We start from the raw sequence: 19,589 nt of genomic DNA, 5'->3' as shown, positions 1-19,589 counted from the left end.
GCAGGTCGCCTGCCGGGTTCCTTCCTCTCTCCAGGTAACCACCTGCCCTCTCATTGACACCAGCACAGTGTGTTCCTGGACATGAGGCTCACTGTGGAGTTACTGACAGGCAGGAAGCAGCCCAGTACCGTGGTGCAGGTCGCCTGCCGGGTTCCTTCCTCTCTCCAGGTAACCACCTGCCCTCTCATTGACACCAGCACAGTGTGTTCCTGGACATGAGGCTCACTGTGGAGCTACTGACAGGCAGGAAGCAGCCCAGTACGGTGGTGCAGGTTGCCTGCCGGGTTCCTTCCTCTCTCCAGGTAACCACCTGCCCTCTCATTGACACCAGCACAGTGTGTTCCTGGACATGAGGCTCACTGTGGAGCTACTGACAGGCAGGAAGCAGCCCAGTACCGTGGTGCAGGTCGCCTGGTCGCCTGCCGGGTTCCTTCCTCTCTCCAGGTAACCACCTGCCCTCTCATTGACACCAGCACAGTGTGTTCCTGGACATGAGGCTCACTGTGGAGCTACTGACAGGCAGGAAGCAGCCCAGTACCGTGGTGCAGGTCGCCTGGTCGCCTGCCGGGTTCCTTCCTCTCTCCAGTTAACCACCTGCCCTCTCATTGTCACCAGCACCGTGTGTTCCTGGACATGAGGCTCACTTTGGAGCTACTGACAGGCAGGAAGCAGCCCAGTACCGTGGTGCAGGTCGCCTGCCGTGTTCCTACCTCTCTCCAGGTAACCACCTGCCCTCTCATTGACACCAGCACAGTGTGTTCCTGGACATGAGGCTCACTGTGGAGTTACTGACAGGCAGGAAGCAGCCCAGTACCGTGGTGCAGGTCGCCTGCCGGGTTCCTTCCTCTCTCCAGGTAACCACCTGCCCTCTCATTGACACCAGCACAGTGTGTGTCTGGACATGAGGCTCACTGTGGAGCTACTGACAGGCAGGAAGCAGCCCAGTACCGTGGTGCAGGTCTTCTGGTCGCCTGCCGGGTTCCTACCTCTCTCCAGGTAACCACCTGCCCTCTCATTGACACCATCACAGTGTGTGTCTGGACATGAGGCTCACTGTGGAGCTACTGACAGGCAGGAAGCAGCCCAGTACCGTGGTGCAGGTCGCCTGCCGGGTTCCTTCCTCTCTCCAGGTAACCACCTGCCCTCTCATTGACACCATCACAGTGTGTGTCTGGACATGAGGCTCACTGTGGAGGTACTGACAGGCAGGAAGCAGCCCAGTACCGTGGTGCAGGTCGCCTGCCGGGTTCCTACCTCTCTCCAGGTAACCACCTGCCCTCTCATTGACACCATCACAGTGTGTGTCTGGACATGAGGCTCACTGTGGAGCTACTGACAGGCAGGAAGCAGCCCAGTACCGTGGTGCAGGTCGCCTGCCGTGTTCCTTCCTCTCTCCAGGTAACCACCTGCCCTCTCATTGACACCAGCACAGTGTGTGTCTGGACATGAGGCTCACTGTGGAGCTACTGACAGGCAGGAAGCAGCCCAGTACCGTGGTGCAGGTCTTCTGGTCGCCTGCCGGGTTCCTACCTCTCTCCAGGTAACCACCTGCCCTCTCATTGACACCAGCACAGTGTGTTCCTGGACATGAGGCTCACTGTGGAGCTACTGACAGGCAGGAAGCAGCCCAGTACCGTGGTGCAGGTCGCCTGCCGGGTTCCTTCCTCTCTCCAGGTAACCACCTGCCCTCTCATTGACACCAGCACAGTGTGTGTCTGGACATGAGGCTCACTGTGGAGCTACTGACAGGCAGGAAGCAGCCCAGTACCGTGGTGCAGGTCTTCTGGTCGCCTGCCGGGTTCCTACCTCTCTCCAGGTAACCACCTGCCCTCTCATTGACACCAGCACAGTGTGTTCCTGGACATGAGGCTCACTGTGGAGCTACTGACAGGCAGGAAGCAGCCCAGTACCGTGGTGCAGGTCGCCTGCCGGGTTCCTTCCTCTCTCCAGGTAACCACCTGCCCTCTCATTGACACCAGCACAGTGTGTGTCTGGACATGAGGCTCACTGTGGAGCTACTGACAGGCAGGAAGCAGCCCAGTACGGTGGTGCAGGTCGCCTGCCGGGTTCCTTCCTCTCTCCAGGTAACCACCTGCCCTCTCATTGACACCAGCACAGTGTGTTCCTGGACATGAGGCTCACTGTGGAGCTACTGACAGGCAGGAAGCAGCCCAGTACCGTGGTGCAGGTCGCCTGCCGGGTTCCTTCCTCTCTCCAGGTAACCACCTGCCCTCTCATTGACACCATCACAGTGTGTGTCTGGACATGAGGCTCACTGTGGAGCTACTGACAGGCAGGAAGCAGCCCAGTACCGTGGTGCAGGTCGCCTGCCGTGTTCCTACCTCTCTCCAGGTAACCACCTGCCCTCTCATTGACACCAGCACAGTGTGTGTCTGGACATGAGGCTCACTGTGGAGCTACTGACAGGCAGGAAGCAGCCCAGTACCGTGGTGCAGGTCTTCTGGTCGCCTGCCGGGTTCCTACCTCTCTCCAGGTAACCACCTGCCCTCTCATTGACACCAGCACAGTGTGTTCCTGGACATGAGGCTCACTGTGGAGTTACTGACAGGCAGGAAGCAGCCCAGTACCGTGGTGCAGGTCGCCTGCCGGGTTCCTTCCTCTCTCCAGGTAACCACCTGCCCTCTCATTGACACCATCACAGTGTGTGTCTGGACATGAGGCTCACTGTGGAGCTACTGACAGGCAGGAAGCAGCCCAGTACTGTTGTCTGCCTACAGATTGAAATTTTGTTTCATTCACATAATAGAATTGTGGCAGGTGCACATTTGTGACAATTAGTATTTTTGGTACTTCGTAGCTGGGTAAGGATTAGGTTCTCTTGGTGGAAGATTGTAGGTATGGGATCGTCCATTAATCACATGAAGCTCGAAAAGGGCGGCGGGGGGTGGGGAAAAATCTTGAAATATCACAAAGGGGGGGAGGAGGGGTTTAGAGATATGTCACGTGTATTTTTTTTTGGTGCGATTTCTGCTAAACCGAAAAGCGACGCGTGACCTTGACTCGCTGTAGCCAGGCAACAATATCCCCGCCTGCCGCAACATGAACCACCCGGCTCGGCTTGCCAGTCGCCAGTAAGACTGTGATTTTGGCGCCGAATACATGCTGTGCTTAATTTTCCAGAATTAATTTAGATTATACCTATATTTAAATATAATATTCTGAAATTTTCAAAATTATTTTGTACCAAAAAAATACATGTGATTTTTGTTGGGTGGGTTTGTCTTAAACCTCACTACAAATCACTTTAGGGGGAGGGGGGGTTAAAAATTTGCAAAAAAAAACATCACGTGATTAATGGACAACCCCTATTGCGGGAATACATGGAGTTTTTTTTTTTTTTTAGATTTGCTGCAGGCATGTGCGGGCGAAAGAGTGTTTCTGTGGCTCTGTTGTGCTCCTCGAAGTAAAAGGCTCTCTCGGTGAGCGGTTTTACAAATAATACATGGAACTGTATTTTATTGGCATTGCTGCTGTTTGGTGATTTTGACGACAGTGACAAACTATGTCTCTGGTTTTCTCCAGAAAGGAAAATGCGCTTTTGTTGAACAGTTTACAGCAAAAGTGGAGTTGTGTTTTACTGGAATTATGCAGGTGTGCGGTGGCGACAGGGAGCATCAATTGCACTGTTGTGCTCTTCACAGGAAAAAGTTCTCTTGGTGAGCGGTTTAAAGTAATATATGGAGTTGTGTTTTACTTTGCCTGCTGCAGGTGTGTGGTGGTGCCAGGGAACAACTATGGCTCTGTTGTGTGCCTCGAAGAAAAAGCCACGTTTGGTCAGCAGTTTGTTGTATTACATGGATTTTTGTACTTGGGCATTCATTGTTTCAGGTGTGCGTTGGCGACAGTGAGCAACCATGGCTCCGTTGCGCTCCACGAAGGAAACGGGCTGTTCTGGCGGGAGCTGGTGAACCTGTCGGAGCGGTACGTGGATCTGTGCAGGGACGCCTGGTCCAAGCCGAGTCCCCTCACGCAGTATAAGTACCAGCAGCACCGCAAGCGCACTGCCCAGCTGGTCAGCACAAGTACGTCACCTCGCTGCCTCTCTGTGCACGCGCCTGTAACGTCAGTTTTAAAGAATTGCAAAACATTTGGGGCGACTGAATTGTTGCCCATTGGAAGGGCATCCCTTCAGGATTTTTCTGATAGTGGTTAGTTTATAAAGTGACCTATCCTAACCTAACCTAACCTAACCTAACCACTGTCAGAATAATCCTAATGGGCTGCCCATCCAAGGGGCAACATTTCAGACAACCTTTCAAAAACACTAAAAGATAAATCCTGATGGGCTGCCCTTCCAAGGGGCAAGTTTTCAGGATTATTTAAACCCTTAAAGAATCATGTTTTCAGAAATTGGATGGGCCGCCCTTCCAGTCGCTGTACAAACAAACCATTGCCAGAAAAATCCTGAAGGGCGGCCCATCCAAGGGGCAACAGTTCAGCTCCCCCAAACATTTGTCAGTGTTAACAGAATTAAATTTTATTTCTTTTAAATGATTTTAGCTCTCTTTGTTACTTGTTCCGGATGGAACTTCCAAATTTAATTGTATGCAGTGACAAATCTATCGACAAAAACAGGTCTTTTTATATTTTCAGGTTTTTTTTTAAGTAATCCAGTGCTGCACGTTTCCTGAGGAAAGACTTGCTCCTACATAAAATATGTAAATTGTCGTGACGATGGTTGGGTGATGTACATGTGGTCCAAAACTGTTAGGAAACTATTACCAGTAGCACACCGCCGAGTATCGCAGGGCCTGCCGCATACCTTGCAGAGTTCAACCTGCTAGAAATGATTTTCTTGAATCGTAAAAGAGTTGCTCAGTACCGGCAAGAGCTCACTCTGACATTGTGGCAGGGACTCCAGCGCTGCTACAGTATCCTGCTGCACACTAGCCCTGAGCGAGACTAAACAGTGTTCGTTCAGACCTACAGCAGAGATGCTCCCTCGAACACACAGTGCACCACGCCACAAACATTTTGTGGAAAATGAAGGTGTTAACCTCCAATTTTTTCGATAAAATAACTTTGCAATAGCAACAGAAATTGCAGTGGTCGTGGAACTTTGATCAATTGAACATAATTAAAATGATCAGTGCATATCTTAAATACTTCCTCTATTATTTATAGTAAAAATGTGGTTCAGCCCAACTTCAAAGATGTTTACTACTATCGGGAAGCACTTTGTATATTGTCAGGAATAAACCTGCAGCCGAAGTTTGTATGTAGAATTCAGACTCGCCCAGTATTCCTAAAACGAAAGTGACGTAAATTTAACGAATTCTCCATAAATTCTTAAAGAGGATTATAACAGTATAGTCAGGGCTGCAACTAGAGTCTCTGGCACCCGGGGCATGAATGGATTCATGCGCCCGCCCCCCCTCTTTTTTTTGCACATACCACACCAATAAAGCAGGGGATTTGGGGGCTCTACCACGGAAAAATGGTGCTATTTAAGCAATTTCGGTACCTACATGTAACAGTTTCTGTGCTACTGTAACTTCCATGCATGAACCCACTATGTCCATAAAGTAGTCCGTATAATCACTAGACTTGTTCATTAAATATGTTGAGACGTTATATTGTAAATCAGATTAGACATTCCTGGCATGCAAGTTAAAAAAACTTTTCACCAGTTACCAGTTGTAGTAGGAATTACAATGCAAGCGATTTCGGCGCCCCCACAGCTTTACGCCCGGGGCGTATGCCCCGCTTGCCCCCCCCCCCTCCCCCCCCCTAGTTGCGGCCCTGAGTATAGTATTCCAATGAGATGTGCTGTAACGAAACGCACGAAGAGCGAGATCGGGCCGCCTCGTCGCAGTGACTGAGAGCTGATACACCAGAGTGGCGCCTGGCTGGTGATGTTAGGGGATGTGCCCCCAGGCGTGTGCTGGGGCGCGCTGGCGGACGGCCGTGCCCTGCTCGCGTGCGGCCAGCTGTGCGGGGACGTGCTCGTGTGGAAGGTGCCGGCCCCGCCCCCCGGCTGCCCCCGGCTGCGGCCGGAGCTGCTGCACACCGTGGCTGCCGAGACGGGCCTCGGCAAGATCGAGTGTTTGGCCTGGTGTCCGCTGGGAGACTGCGCTGGTGAGTGGAGCCAGTGGCGTAGCCAGGATTTGTGTATGGGGGGGTGTTAAGAAGAATGCCCCCCCCCCCCCCCATATTAAAGCATGGGGTCTGGGGGTCCTCCCCTGGGAAAATTTGGATTTTAAGGTGTAAAATAGTGCTTTTTTAGCAGTTTTGGGTACTTAAATTAAAATATTTTAATGGTAAAAATTTTATTAATTTAAATATGAAATTTGTTTGAGTGATGAATAAGAAATTAATTAAAGATTTGGTGCTAAGGGGGGAAGGGGGGGGGGGGTTAGAACCCCTGAAACCCCCCCTGGCTACTCCCCTGAGTGGAGCCAACACCATGGATATGCTGTATCCACGAGTTCAAATTGTGTGGTGGCATTAAACCACAAGCATTACTAAACTGCAGTGTACAGTAGTTCCGCCAGGCACAGGTTCCAGGCTCGGGATTGGGGATGTGGTCAACGACCGACCGCAGTGATGTCGCGGCGGCCGTCTTGGACGATGTCACAGTTTGCACTTTCCGTCACAACTGCCATCTTGGATCCTGCCGTTTTTGTTTTTTCCCCGTCATTTGGTATTCTAGAACATCCTGCCATCTTGGAATCTTAGTGACCCAATCCCCGAATGTGGCTATGACATAACCATTGCACTTTTTGCTATGGCCACTATTTTGTCAATTATGACATAACCATTACAATTTTCGTTATGCCCGCCATCTTGAAAATCCATAAATGTTAAGCTAAAAACTGGAAATATTTTAACAAATGTTTTAAAATTAATCAATAAAATTTTAATAAAAAATTCCACTATTTTAAATTTTTTCCTCTATTTTTTTAATTTTGTAATTTTCTTCAGAAATAATTGAGAAAATTAAAAAATACATAAAAAAATGTAATTAATAAAATTGTAATAAAAAACATGGAGTCTACGGACCGAACCCTGGTGAGGTCATTCAATAAAACATGGCAACAGATCCTACCTCCACGGAAGCCACCGGAACACTGACATTAATAGGCTATCACTAATGCCAAGACAAATATTACATCTGCCAATATGATGTCATGATGACCATCTTGTTTTCATTGGCCGGAAGCCCTCTTGGATCCAACATCCTTTTAACATCTGCTAGAGGGCTCTGTCGTCATATTAGTTTAATATGTCTTGCTTGGAACTATTTGTGACCCATTCTGGTACTTGAATGCAGCTGGTAAAACTAATTCCATGAAACAGTTTAAATTGCACACAAAACAGTTTGTAAAGTAACTGTTGACGCACGGCGGGTGTTTCAGGCCTACTGCTGGCGGGCGGCTACAACGGGCGCGTGAGCAGCTGGCGGGTGCGGGAGGGGGAGGGGGGCCTGGAGTGTCGTGAGCAGGCCGTGTGGCCCCACGAGGACCGCGTGGCCGTGCAGTGGCTGACTCCCCTGCCGCGCCCCAAGCCCGCCGTGCTGGCTGCCAAGGGCACGCACCTGCTGCTGCTGCTGTTCGACGGCGGCGGCGCGAAGCTGAGCGCGCTGCCCCGCCCGGTGGGGGGCCTCGAGGTCACTGGTGAGCACCCTCGCCTGGTTGCCTGCTGCCTGGTTGCCTGGTTGCCTGGTTGCCTGCTGCCTGGTTGCCTGCTGTCTGGTTGCCTGGTTGCCTGCTGCCTGGTTGCCTAGCTGCCTGGTTGCCTAGCTGCCTAGTTGCCTGGTTGCCTGGTTGCCTAGTTGCCTGCTGCCTGCTGCCTAGTTGCCTGCTGCCTAGCTGCCTGGTTGCCTAGTTGCCTGGTTGCCTAGTTGCCTGGTTGCCTAGTTGCCTGCTGCCTGGTTGCCTGCTGTCTGGTTGCCTGCTGCCTGGTTGCCTGCTGCCTGGTTGCCTAGTTGTCTGCTGCCTGGTTGCCTAGCTGCCTGCTGCCTAGTTGCCTGGTTGCCTGCTGCCTAGTTGACTGCTGCCTGGTTGCCTAGTTGCCTGCTGCCTAGTTGCCTGCTGCCTGGTTGCCTAGTTGCCTGCTGCCTGGTTGCCTAGTTTCCTGCAGCCTGGTTGCCTGCTTGCCTGGTTGCCTGCTGCCTGGTTGCCTGGTTGCCTAGTTGCCTGCTGCCTGGTTGCCTGGTTGCCTGCTGCCTGGTTGCCTATTTGCCTGCTGCCTGGTTGCCTAGTTGCCTGCTGCCTGGCTGCCTGCTGCCTGGTTGCCTAGCTGCCTGCTGCCTGGTTGCCTAGTTGCCTGCTGCCTGGTTGCCTAGTTGCCTGCTGCCTGGTTGCCTGCTGCCTGGTTGCCTGCAGCCTGGTTGCCTGCTGCCTGGTTGCCTAGTTGCCTGCTGCCTGGTTGCCTAGTTGCCTGCTGCCTGGTTGCCTAGCTGCCTGGTTGCCTAGTTGCCTGCTGCCTGGTTGCCTAGTTGCCTGCTGCCTAGTTGCCTGCTGCTTGGTTGCCTAGTTGCCTGCTGCTTGGTTGCCTAGTTGCCTGCTGCCTGGTTGCCTAGTTGTCTGCTGCCTGGTTGCCTAGCTGCCTGCTGCCTGGTTGCCTAGTTGCCTGCTGCCTGGTTGCCTGCTGCCTGGTTGCCTGTTGCCTAGTTGCCTGATGCCTGGTTGCCTGATGCCTGGTTGCCTAGTTGCCTGCTGCCTTGAGACGTGCAGACGTCAGGCTGGCACGGCTGTCCAGAGTAGCTAGGGATGTGTGGTGTCATTCTGTCCGTTCTGGGACTTCAGTAAGGACACTGAGTTAGTGCCCTTTTTTTTTTTGGTTTTTATTTGCTGCTAGATGCTGGAATTTTTTTTTTTTTTTTTCCTGCTAGCTGGATAGCCTTCATCTCGTTTCTGTTTGCCGGCAGTCGCCAACACTGGTTCTGTTGCTCCCCTGCATAGTCTTACTGTCCTGGCGAAATCTCGCTCTCATTTATGCCGAGCTTGTTTTAACTAGCTTGTTTAGGTGGGGAGTACACACTTTTTGATGCCTACTAATTTACTAGTGTAAATGATAGTGTTTTAAAAAAAAATTATATATATTCCTGTTCTTTGCATATTTCTGCAAACCTGCAGTGCACTATCCAGATCGTCACTGCGTGACACAGTCAGAAGGCACGCCTGCACAGCTGTCAGTGGCCGTGCTGACTTCCGTGTCTGGACACACCAACACACCAGGCACATCTTCTGCGGCGCAGCTTGCTAAATGCCACAGGCTGCGCTCTCTCGGCACCTGCAACTAAGTTCACAAATAAACCTCTTGCACATTCACTGTCGGTGGGGCAGCTTCCTTCCCCCCCGTGGAACTGGAAAGTCTCGTGAGCCCAAGTTTTTCGTTTCTTACGTGAAAACCATTGCCTTCTGGGTAAATGACATGCCCCCAGCATGCCTCTGGAAACTGTAACAGCAGGACGGCTGCCCAATCCGACATCTTGCGCGCGGAACACACGCACATGCGCGCTGTTTTGGCTCGAGCTAGACGCCTCGCGTAGTCGCTAGAAAGCATTCACTTACATAGACACATGCTGCTTCATGAGAACAGCCAATGTTGTGTGATCACGGCACCAGGTGTTGTGGTGGTCTTGAACATGCAGATTGTTTTAATGGTGACTGATTTAGCTGCCTGCGTTCTTGGATGGCTGTCTCTTTGATGTGCTAAATGTGACTTGGTGATGACAGTCAGTGAGAGTGAGTGATGACAGGCAGTAAGAGTGAGTGATGACAGACAGTGAGAGTGAGTGATGGGTGGGGTCATGGCCAGACAGCTCTGGCACCGCCTCACCGTGCTACGGCTGCTGCCAGTGAGTGGTGGTGAGTGGTGGTGTGGTGTTGTCGCCAGGCGTGGTGGTGCTGGACCACCGGACGGCTCTGGTGGCGACGCAGTCGAGCCGCCTCAGCGTGCTACGGCTGGGCGACGTGCGAGCGGGGGAGACCTCGCTGACGGATCTCCCGCTGGACAAGAACACCAGCCACTGGTCCATGTGCGGCCTCACCGCTTCCCCTTCTAGAAAGCTGTTTGCCGTCTGCTGCCGGTACGCGCTTCTTCTTTACATGTGTTGCCTAGATATATTATTGGCAAAAAAATTAGTAGGTAAATATTTTTATGTGAATTTATAGTAAGTTTTGGCAGGAATTGACTTTTTCAATACTTCTAAATAACCTAGCATAACTACATGTTTTCTTTGATTTTTATGTAAGTTTGAATCTTACGTGTGTTTGATAATTTTTTCCTGAAAAAAATTCTTTTTTATAAATTCTGTTAGAGTAAACAATGAATGAAGCAAATTAATTATTAAATTCTTCTTTTTAGAATTTTTAAGAACTTTTATTTAAAAAAAAAAAAGAATTTTAGTGTCTCAGCAAAATTTTTTTTTAGGGTATAATTTGTGCTCATTTTATTATTAATTTTGTTAAGTCTATAACATTACCTCGAGAGACTAGAACTACACAAAATATTTAAACATAGGGATGACTTTATTTATGAAATGTTGATCAATTATAGTGCTTTCTGCTAGTTATTTATTATATGGTATGTTTTCTTGGTGGTAATGTGAAGACAAAAATTCATTTAGATATTTGTTTGTGCATAAATTGTATGAGTCATTAATTCATGTATCTGTAGAATGCATAGTGACTACATGAACAGAATATTAATTTTGAAAGTAAATGTCTTACTTAATTTTTAATTCTTACTGTGAAGTTTTATTACCATCATAAGTAAAACAACCCATGCTGCGTTTCCCAATTTTCTTTTTTTTGCATAATACTTTATATTATTTCTTTATACCCTCTAGTGTGTTTCCTTTCATTCATTCAGGTTATGTATTTACCAGCACTTTCCCGAAATAACAACTCTAAAAAAGTCTGGTTATCAGAAAAGTATTTAAACTTTAGTTCTGTATTATTTTAATTATTGTGATAGCGAAGTGTACTTATTTGTTTCAGGTTGTGCAAAGCGTATGATCATTTGGTTCATCGTGAGTCTGCGCAAATTTGTTTCTTGAAGCAACCTGAAAATATTGATGACTTGATGTCTGCTATCTTAAGTAACAAAGACCAAAAACTGACAAACTTTTGGGAACACTTGGAAGTGATAAGGTGTGACACTTGTGGTTCTGCTATAAACCTTAGAATAATTCATCACTTGTAATATTATCATTAGTCATGGAACACGACTACATCTTCTATTGTGTTGTTTTGTAACCTTGCCCTATCATATAATAAAAACTACGTCCTCATTTTGTTTTCCGCCCTAGGTTAGTGTCATCGTAAATATAATTAGATAATTACATTATAACGTGTTGGATATAGTGTGGGTTCCAGTCTGCCCGAATTAGACTCACATTTTGTAGGTCTACCCTCAACATCATCACACAGCCTAGAGCTGTTCATCTGATACATTTAGATACTGAATCCATCAGCAATCTCCCAATATACCTCATTTGAAAGAAAGAAAAGCCCATAGTAACTACAGAACAGCAAAGATACTGTTACATCTCCACTTGAAAAGCAAGGTTAATGGTATTCGCAATAAACCCAGTCATGTTACAGTTATAAATAGACACCTACTTCCCTTCACTGGAAAACCTGACTAGTAACTGCAGTGACGGTACCTTCGACAGTGGAGACTCCAAACCTGCTACTGAAGACACAACAACTGAACAAGCAGAGAGGGTTCCCTTCTTGTAGGGAAATCTAATTACACCTTGAATGCGTGAATCAAAATGTAAATAAGGAAAGTTTTGCGGCCCAAAGATAACTTTACTATATAAATATTTTTAAAATGTCAGGTAGGCTTGGAAGCAAGGTTTAAGTACAAGCACTATCAGTACAATAGCATCAAAGGCCATTAAAAAGTAATTTGCAGATCAATTCAAAATTAGATACGAGTGACTCGCCAAACCTCACGCTCCGGGTCTTGTAAAGGGCCCGACCCCGTTAGTAAGAACAATAAGTGTGACATTAGCTAGCGCGGCATGTAGCAAAACTATAGACAACTAGTCATTACCTGTTTGTCATGGAAAAATTCTGAAAATAAAAATAAATATAAATATGACAATAATTTACAGAAAACAAGACTGAAACGGCGGATGTCGGACAAACAGAACCAACGATGAAACCAAACAAGTATTATGGACAGCACAATGACGACAGCACGGACAAAAAATGTTCAACACATAAATATAATACTACAGCACAAAAATCTGCATTAAATCAAAATTCCCCATTGTATGAATAATTTAAAGAACATAGCCAATACCCCGTGGCCTCGCCTGCTCAGTTTCAGTGTGTTGCTGATGTCTCGCCATTGTAAAAAATGTGACGATATTTCAAACATTTTTACTTAACAAATGGACACAATTAATTGTCATATGTTTGAAAGATCAAATTCATAAGAAAAACTGTTTAAGAATAATATTTACTAAAGTCGTGCGTAAGCCTTTAAGAATGTTTAGTATGGATTGAGTACCTATCTGAGTTCATGACATGCTTTTGTCGCGACTTCCTCTGCATGGATTGAGAATTAGATACATAGGAGAATGAATAAAGAGGGAAAATGAATTATAAAAAAGATAGTCAAGTCTGATTTGTACTGCACTTTAGCGCTTCATTGTCATGGTAGAGTTGTGTAAGTTATATTGTTTCTCACTAAACAAGAAATTATTTATTATTTTCTGCCAGTATGTATAAGTTTTGGGCATTTGATACTCTTCAACAACCAACATAGAGCTGACCATCCGAAAAGTACGGAGTGCCCAAAGAATTCCTGCCACTTTCAATGTTTGACCTTGGGACTTAATGTTATTTGAGATTGTAACTTTAGCAGGAATTGCAGCCTCTTAAATTCTAATGGTTTTTGTTGGGAATTATTGAAGACTCAACATGCTCTCTCCTTTAGCTTCTCTTGTTGGTGAGGGTAGGTTTCTCATCAGCTCTGTGATGCTGGGCCTGGTATGTTGCACAGTCTCGGTGCATCAAGGCTACGCATTAGCAAAACGGTGATGCCAACCTTCAGTTCCTGTTTGTGGGCAGGCAAGTATCCTCTAGGCAAGACGTGGTGGATGCACCAAACGATAACGTGTTACAAATTCAAGCAATGCCATCTATTGAGGACATTCAAAACTGAACTGTTATTAGCGCTGTTAGTTCGCTGGCCGCTGCGAGCTCCACTAAGCTGACGGGTCTCACCAAGGAGGATAGGACATGACCATGTGGCTGACACACTCACTGTCTATGACTTACCTATGATTTTCTATTTTAGAACTGAATTTACACCTTTTTCACTCCCTTAAGAGTTGGCATTCCATTATTAAATGAACCAATTATAGCCAGTTGAAATAAAAGTAATCGAGGGCCTTTAAATTATTACAGTGGTCAACATTCCTGTAGTATGTTTGTAAAAATGTGGTTTTTATGTTATATATCTCTGGCTCCCGTCATCAATGCGATATAAAATATACTTATAACAGTTTATAAGGCAAAAAAATTAGCTTTTCAACACACAAAGTTCAATCAAAATCGGTTCAGTAGTTTCTTCCTGATTCTCAAACAAACATTTTGTTTAAATTAAAGAAGTAAAGTATTGTTATTTCGGGATCTCGGCAGACGTGTGGTGTGTGTGTGTGCGCAGGCTGCAGTGTGTGATGGACGGCTGTGTTCCCGGCGTGCAGTTCGCCACGGAGAAGCACAGCCTGGAAGAGTACACGTCCTACCAACTGCGAGTGGCGATTGTTGTGCTCAACATGGTGCTGGCACAGACCGACAGTCCAGACGCCATCCAGCTGCTGGTGAGTTGGCAGCCCTGCAGTACCGCTGGTCGAACCTGCCGCGCGTAGAGTGAGCATGGGGGAAAAACAGCCACGAGTGACATTTGGCACCACCCCTTATGCTTTTCCCCCCGCCCCTCCTGATTCGCCATTGAACACCCCTTGTGACATGGTGGAGGTGACAGCTGTGTTTGTAGTGTGTTACCTAGCTAGCGACTAGTGTGCCTTGTAGCATGTTGATCAATGTGTCCAGTTGTTATTGTTGGAGGTCAAGTGTGGTAGCTCTTCTCCAGATAGAGAGCAGAGTGGCAGTGGTGCAGGTGGCAGAGGGTGGTCGTGTCGGCAGAGAGCGGTCGTGTCGGCAGGGTGTTGTCGTGTCGGCAGAGGGACCGCGTGCAGCGCATGGCCCTCATGCTGCTGGTGCGGCACGTGTGCACGCGGATGTCGCGCCTGGCGCGCCTGGCTGCTGACAAGACCCAGCTGGCCAGCCTGGGCACCATGAGGCTGTGGTTGGCAGCCCTGCGGACACGGAGCGACTTGGAGGGCGAGAGGACCGCAGAACTGGTCAGCCAGGCCTGCGACTTGCCCAGCCTGGCCGGCGAGCTGCAAGAGGAGTTCTGCCACATCTGCTGTGCCAATATCCTTTTCAGCGCTGCCACCACTCTCGTGGGGCTGTTTGAAGTTTACTGTGTCTGTTCAAGCAGTGTGTCACCTTCTGACGTGATTTTCCAACAGGAATATGGACTTTTAATCTCGAGTTGGGTGACACTTCGGCTGAGGATTCGATACTGCTTAAAACCCGTAAAATATGAAAACTACAGAGTTGAAGTAAATATATCTCAGTAGAGCAGACTTTGTTCGTGGTCATTACGTATGACTCACCCGGTTAACATTTGCAATAATGATGTAAAGAGTTTTGGTGCAGAGAACCAAATTGAAGTCAGTGAGAGCTGTAACTTTGAAATAATTTGATGATTTGCGTGATTTAAACTTTAAGTTACTCGTGAGTGAGCATTGATTGGTGCTAGTTGAGTGTTGTTACTATTGAGTTACTAACTTTGGTTTTGGAGCTATTAATCGCAAAATAAAGAAAATAAGCAAAACTAGAAGCACTTAAAAATGTAGAGAAGTGTCGTAGGTATCGAATGAGGCAAAAATTGCCGATAGAAATGAGCCAGTGGGGCAAAATGAGTCTATCAACGAGGTGCGAAATCCACGCTCGTACGAGCCTTGCGTGAAGTGAGGAAGGATGCAAATACATGTTTGGTAATAGATGTAGATGGTTTCTCTGACCATTCTGATGTTGATATGGACTATGGAGTCAGTTCAACAGTGGTTGTGAACGATGGGCCGAGTTTGTTGCAGTTTTCCTGGCCTGACCGCCGGACCACCAAGTAAGATGTTAATAACAAAAAATTAAGTTACTTCAATTTTGTTAAATTATTTTATATATTTCTTAACACAGCAGTTACGTTCAGTGCAATAGAAATTCTTGAAACAAACCAGCCTACCTAGAATGATTTTTAAAATTATTTGGGCCACTAATTATGATTGTTTCTTTTATTGACGTATTACAGTTACTAAATCATAAAACACCTTTCCAGAAATGTTACATTATCTTAGTGTTTACGCCACAAATATCTGTAGAATTTACATAATTTTTGTTTTACTTTTAAAAAATTATTTTGTGAAATGGTTTCCAAAAAAAAAATTTGTAATGTTACAAAAATTTTTTTAATGTGTGGGGCTGACACAAATTCAGGTAGTAAGAGAATGTCAGGCAATGGTTTCGTTTGGTTCTCGTTCGTCACACGTAATTCAATGTTGAGTAATAATATTTTTTTTTAAATTTATATACATTAACAGTTATTTATTTGGATTTTATTTCTCTCGCTTGTGTAAATAATTGAATATATTTAATTATTTTATTCAAAAAGAAATTTTTTTAAATAATTTGAACTATAAAGAGCTTACTTAATCTGCGATCCTTGACGGAGAGGGGTGTGCTCCTTGACTGCCAGCCACAGAGTCCGGTGGATAACCACCTGCAGGTGAGCTGCCCGGGCGGCCATTCTCTGCCTCGCTGCTCGCTGAGCCTGCTGCCGTGCCACAGCGTGCCGTACCTCGTGTGTCGCACCTGCGGGGCCCTGGCTCGACACGACTCGCGTGCGTATCCCTCCCCGCCCGGCCCACGCCACGTCACTGCGACACCCACCCTCTGTGTACCTGCAGTGTCGCCCCCCGCTTGTTCAGACCTCACCCACGTGAGTTACTGATATTTATTATGACCTAACATTTTGGCGAAAAATCTATTAAAATACGTACATTTATTTATTTGCGATAGTTTGCTGTGACTGAAATCTGTAACAGTTGAACCCCTGTTGGAACCCTGTTGGAAGCAAAGTGAAGCTAGAATTCAGTTAATACTTACTGGGCAACCATCTGTTAACATCGTAATTAATACTAATGTGATACAATATTTAAAAAAAAAAAATCGATATTTCTGAGTCATTCGACAGTTCATATATGAATATAGCTGTGTGTGTGAATCAGCTAATTAGTTTCCTTAGGTTGCTTTCAGTCATAAGGTTTTTTTTTTTTTTTTTTTTTTTTTTTTTTTTTTTTTTTTTTTTTTTTTTAAGAATTTGCAGTTATTCTAATTCATACAGTGGTTTTGAATTAAAATTACTTTAAATAAATGTAATCATTTATTTTAGTTTATGCTATTTTATATTAAATGACCAAACTATGCTCAGCCTTTATAAGAGCAAGAAAAAAAAAAACAATATTAGCCAGGCCTTTAGGTGAGCATACGAACAAGCACAACTAAACAACGGTTAGGACTATTAACAATATAAAATTTAGTATTAAATTTACTTCAACTAAATATTGTAATGCATCCAAATTCACTAAATTAAATATTACTATTAAATACGGTATTCATTTATCACAATCTGTTGAATCCAAATTTTGTGTTTTAACACAACAAGATTTCTCCACAAAATTGTTACTTGTGTCAGTAAGTTACAATTAATTCACTAGGGTTAAGTGAGTAATCATATTGATGCCAGAGACCTACATGCATTATGGCGAGCTTGCTAGATTCAAAACGGGTCAACGTCTCAGTATCACAATCTCACGCGGAACTTGTTCCTCAAAGTCAGGGACCTTGCAGACACGGAGAGGGTCAGGCGACTTCTGGTACAACTCGGAACGTCAGTCTGAACCCTCGGTGATGTCTAGCTTGCTCACAATAGTCCTACTTCAATGACTTCTCATAGTTTCTTGTGATGTGAAACATCTTGGATTTACTCATGTTAATTTTCAGTCAATTTGCTGGTATGGAAATATTACTCCAGCTATTCCTGTTACATAAATCAATTTTTATCGTATGGTGATGTAGGAATGTTTGTTAGTGTATACTTCATAGTCATATATACTTTGGCCTCTTTAATCATTTAATGATACTCATCTAAGTAGTTCTGTTTTTCACGACACATTTTGCTTTATGTGTTGACTCAGTTAATGTTTGAGTTGTAAAAATTGTATAAACGATCTTAACTGGATTGGGCATGAGATCTGTAATTATTTCACATTTACTGGTCAGTGTTTTCCTGTGCCAAGGAAACAGACTGAGAATCCCTGGAAGCCAAGGCAGTGGGCGAAAGGGAAATGTCGGGCGGGTTTATTGGACAGCCCTGGCAGCCGAGCTCTGTGTCGCATGCACAGGGGCAGGTTACACTGGTCGCACCGTCTCTGGTTTCCTGTCGCACTGGACTTATAGACATTTTCACTGAATAATTATGGAATCACTGCGGGAAATAAACTTCTGACCTTTCATGAACTTTTAATTTGAACTGTATCTTCGTCCTTATTTGTTAGCGGACCTGGAAAGACGTAAAGCTTTTTCGTCGGTCATAAGCGTAGCTTTATCAGCCTGTGTCGGGCTGTATAGTAGAAGAGACTTTGGCTTCAATAAACTTAAGTGACGTTGTCGGAGGGGAAAGGAAATAGTATGTGGAAAGATAAACTTTCAAATGAAATTATTCATAAATTAGTAATTTACTAAATGTTACTATCTCGGCAGGAGCTCGTAGTCTTTCACAAATTATCATAATCTTTGTGTAGTGTGTTGATTTAAGTATCTTTAAAGATACATTTTGTAGGATTTCACTGCAATACTGTTTATTATCAGTATACAGAACATTTGTAATAAATTGTAAGATTTATAGTTAGAACTTATTTTAAGTTTAGGTGGAATTGCTAGTAGGAATGTGGTATATGTATTTATATTTTTTTTTTTGATGGGTTTATTTTCATGTTGGTAATCATTTATATTATAGTTGATATTTATAAGCTATATTATCTTGCTGGGATATGTGATTAGAGCTTCCTACAGATTTTCCAAGTGGGACAAGAAAGTAAATTATTGGTTTTTACAAAAAATTTTAAATAGCTTTTTATTTTTTATTTACCTAGATGACTCATTGTCTTCGCTATTTTTTTTTTTTTTTTTTTTTGGGATTACTTCAGCGGTGACAAGGCATTATACTTACCAGCAAAAAAAAATATTTAGTTGCACAGCTAAAACAATACTCATACAATTCTGATCTACACAGGTGATTAAAATAATACATAGGTACTTGAAAGATACGTATGTCTAATATGGCAGATGGCGTGGTGCTCAACAATAAGCTCAAACCCCGTTGTTTTGCCCTCTGCCCTGATACTCCCTTACTAATTGCCAGCAATACAGTTGGCGTCAGGCGGGTCCCTACCGCTGCGACCCGCCTATCCCTGCAGCATGGCGGGGTTCAACCCGAGCCGCACGCCGCCACGTGGAGCCCGCTCAAGGGAATGAGTTCTCTGCACCGTCCGCAACCTTTTACAGTCAGAAATTGTTTCACAATAATGTTTCACGAAAACATTGCTTTAAAATTCGGCCTTGAAATTTTACTCCCATCGCGCCCAAAGAAGTTTCACTTCAAAAAGCAATCACTTGATTTTAAAAATTAAAACACTCTTTCTGTTAGATAACACAAATAATTACTGATCGCATAAAATAATAAGAATTGGCTTTGTGGACATTGTGATTGTGTACTGTTGTGACAATAAAATATTCAGTTCTGGTCGTAACAAGTTTGCAATCCTGAGCAACGTTCCCCTCGCCCCTGCTCGCAGACTGGCCGGACGAGGAGGCACTGTGCGTGTACTGCGACAGGCACTTCGTGATCGACGAGAAGATCAGGACCGCGATGGTACCGTCCTCTTCAGAGCTTAACCCACCACTTGAAGAACAAGGACTAGTGGAGGACTTCAAAGATGAATAAAGTTTGTGATATCAGGCCCTGCACGTGTGTGATTTTTTTCACCTGCATTCTACATGAAGATTTGATATTGTACAGTTAAGTACTTTTTTTTTTTCATTTTGTAAACAGTTTACATTCCGAATAAAAAAAGAAAGAAATGATATCACCTTAGCGACTTTGTGTTTCTTCCTTCCGTGTGCGAACTTTGCTTCTGCTTGGATAAACTAATATACTGTTCTAACTACATACTAACTCTTACGGTTAACTTATTAAAGTTATTTGTGGTATTCCCGAGCTACATAATTTTAGCATAAGATCAATATAAATTTAACTAGAACCAAGTAATTGTTTAATCTATAAAAGCTTAAAATAATTTACCAGAAATATATAAATTTATTAGTTACAAAAATTGTAATATTGCCAAGGGTACTCTTTGAATACTGAATTTTAGATACTACCTATGATAGTAAGTTAACATTGAACCATAT

At 45.0% G+C, this 19,589-nt stretch overlaps 1 protein-coding gene across 1 annotated transcript in view; it reads left to right on the top strand.

Annotated features, from left to right (window-relative positions):
* Positions 1–19,145, top strand: part of LOC134540936 (uncharacterized) — a 31,897-nt gene extending 12,752 nt beyond the window's left edge. The window contains exons 5-13 of the mRNA XM_063384018.1: positions 378–444; positions 3,850–4,043; positions 5,899–6,099; positions 7,380–7,637; positions 9,865–10,057; positions 10,971–11,123; positions 13,657–13,813; positions 14,177–15,958; positions 18,974–19,145. Of these exons, the coding sequence (XP_063240088.1) occupies positions 378–444; positions 3,850–4,043; positions 5,899–6,099; positions 7,380–7,637; positions 9,865–10,057; positions 10,971–11,123; positions 13,657–13,813; positions 14,177–14,638 (1,685 nt within the window). The 3' untranslated portion in view covers positions 14,639–15,958; positions 18,974–19,145. The remainder of the gene's footprint in view (positions 1–377; positions 445–3,849; positions 4,044–5,898; positions 6,100–7,379; positions 7,638–9,864; positions 10,058–10,970; positions 11,124–13,656; positions 13,814–14,176; positions 15,959–18,973) is intronic.
* The last annotated feature ends 444 nt before the right edge of the window (positions 19,146–19,589 follow it).

Source organism: Bacillus rossius, chromosome 17 (assembly GCF_032445375.1).
Source record: "Bacillus rossius redtenbacheri isolate Brsri chromosome 17, Brsri_v3, whole genome shotgun sequence".
Classification (NCBI taxonomy): Eukaryota; Metazoa; Arthropoda; class Insecta; order Phasmatodea; family Bacillidae; genus Bacillus; species Bacillus rossius.
Note: the sequence above shows the minus strand (reverse complement) of the source record. Positions and strands in the feature narration are given on the sequence as shown.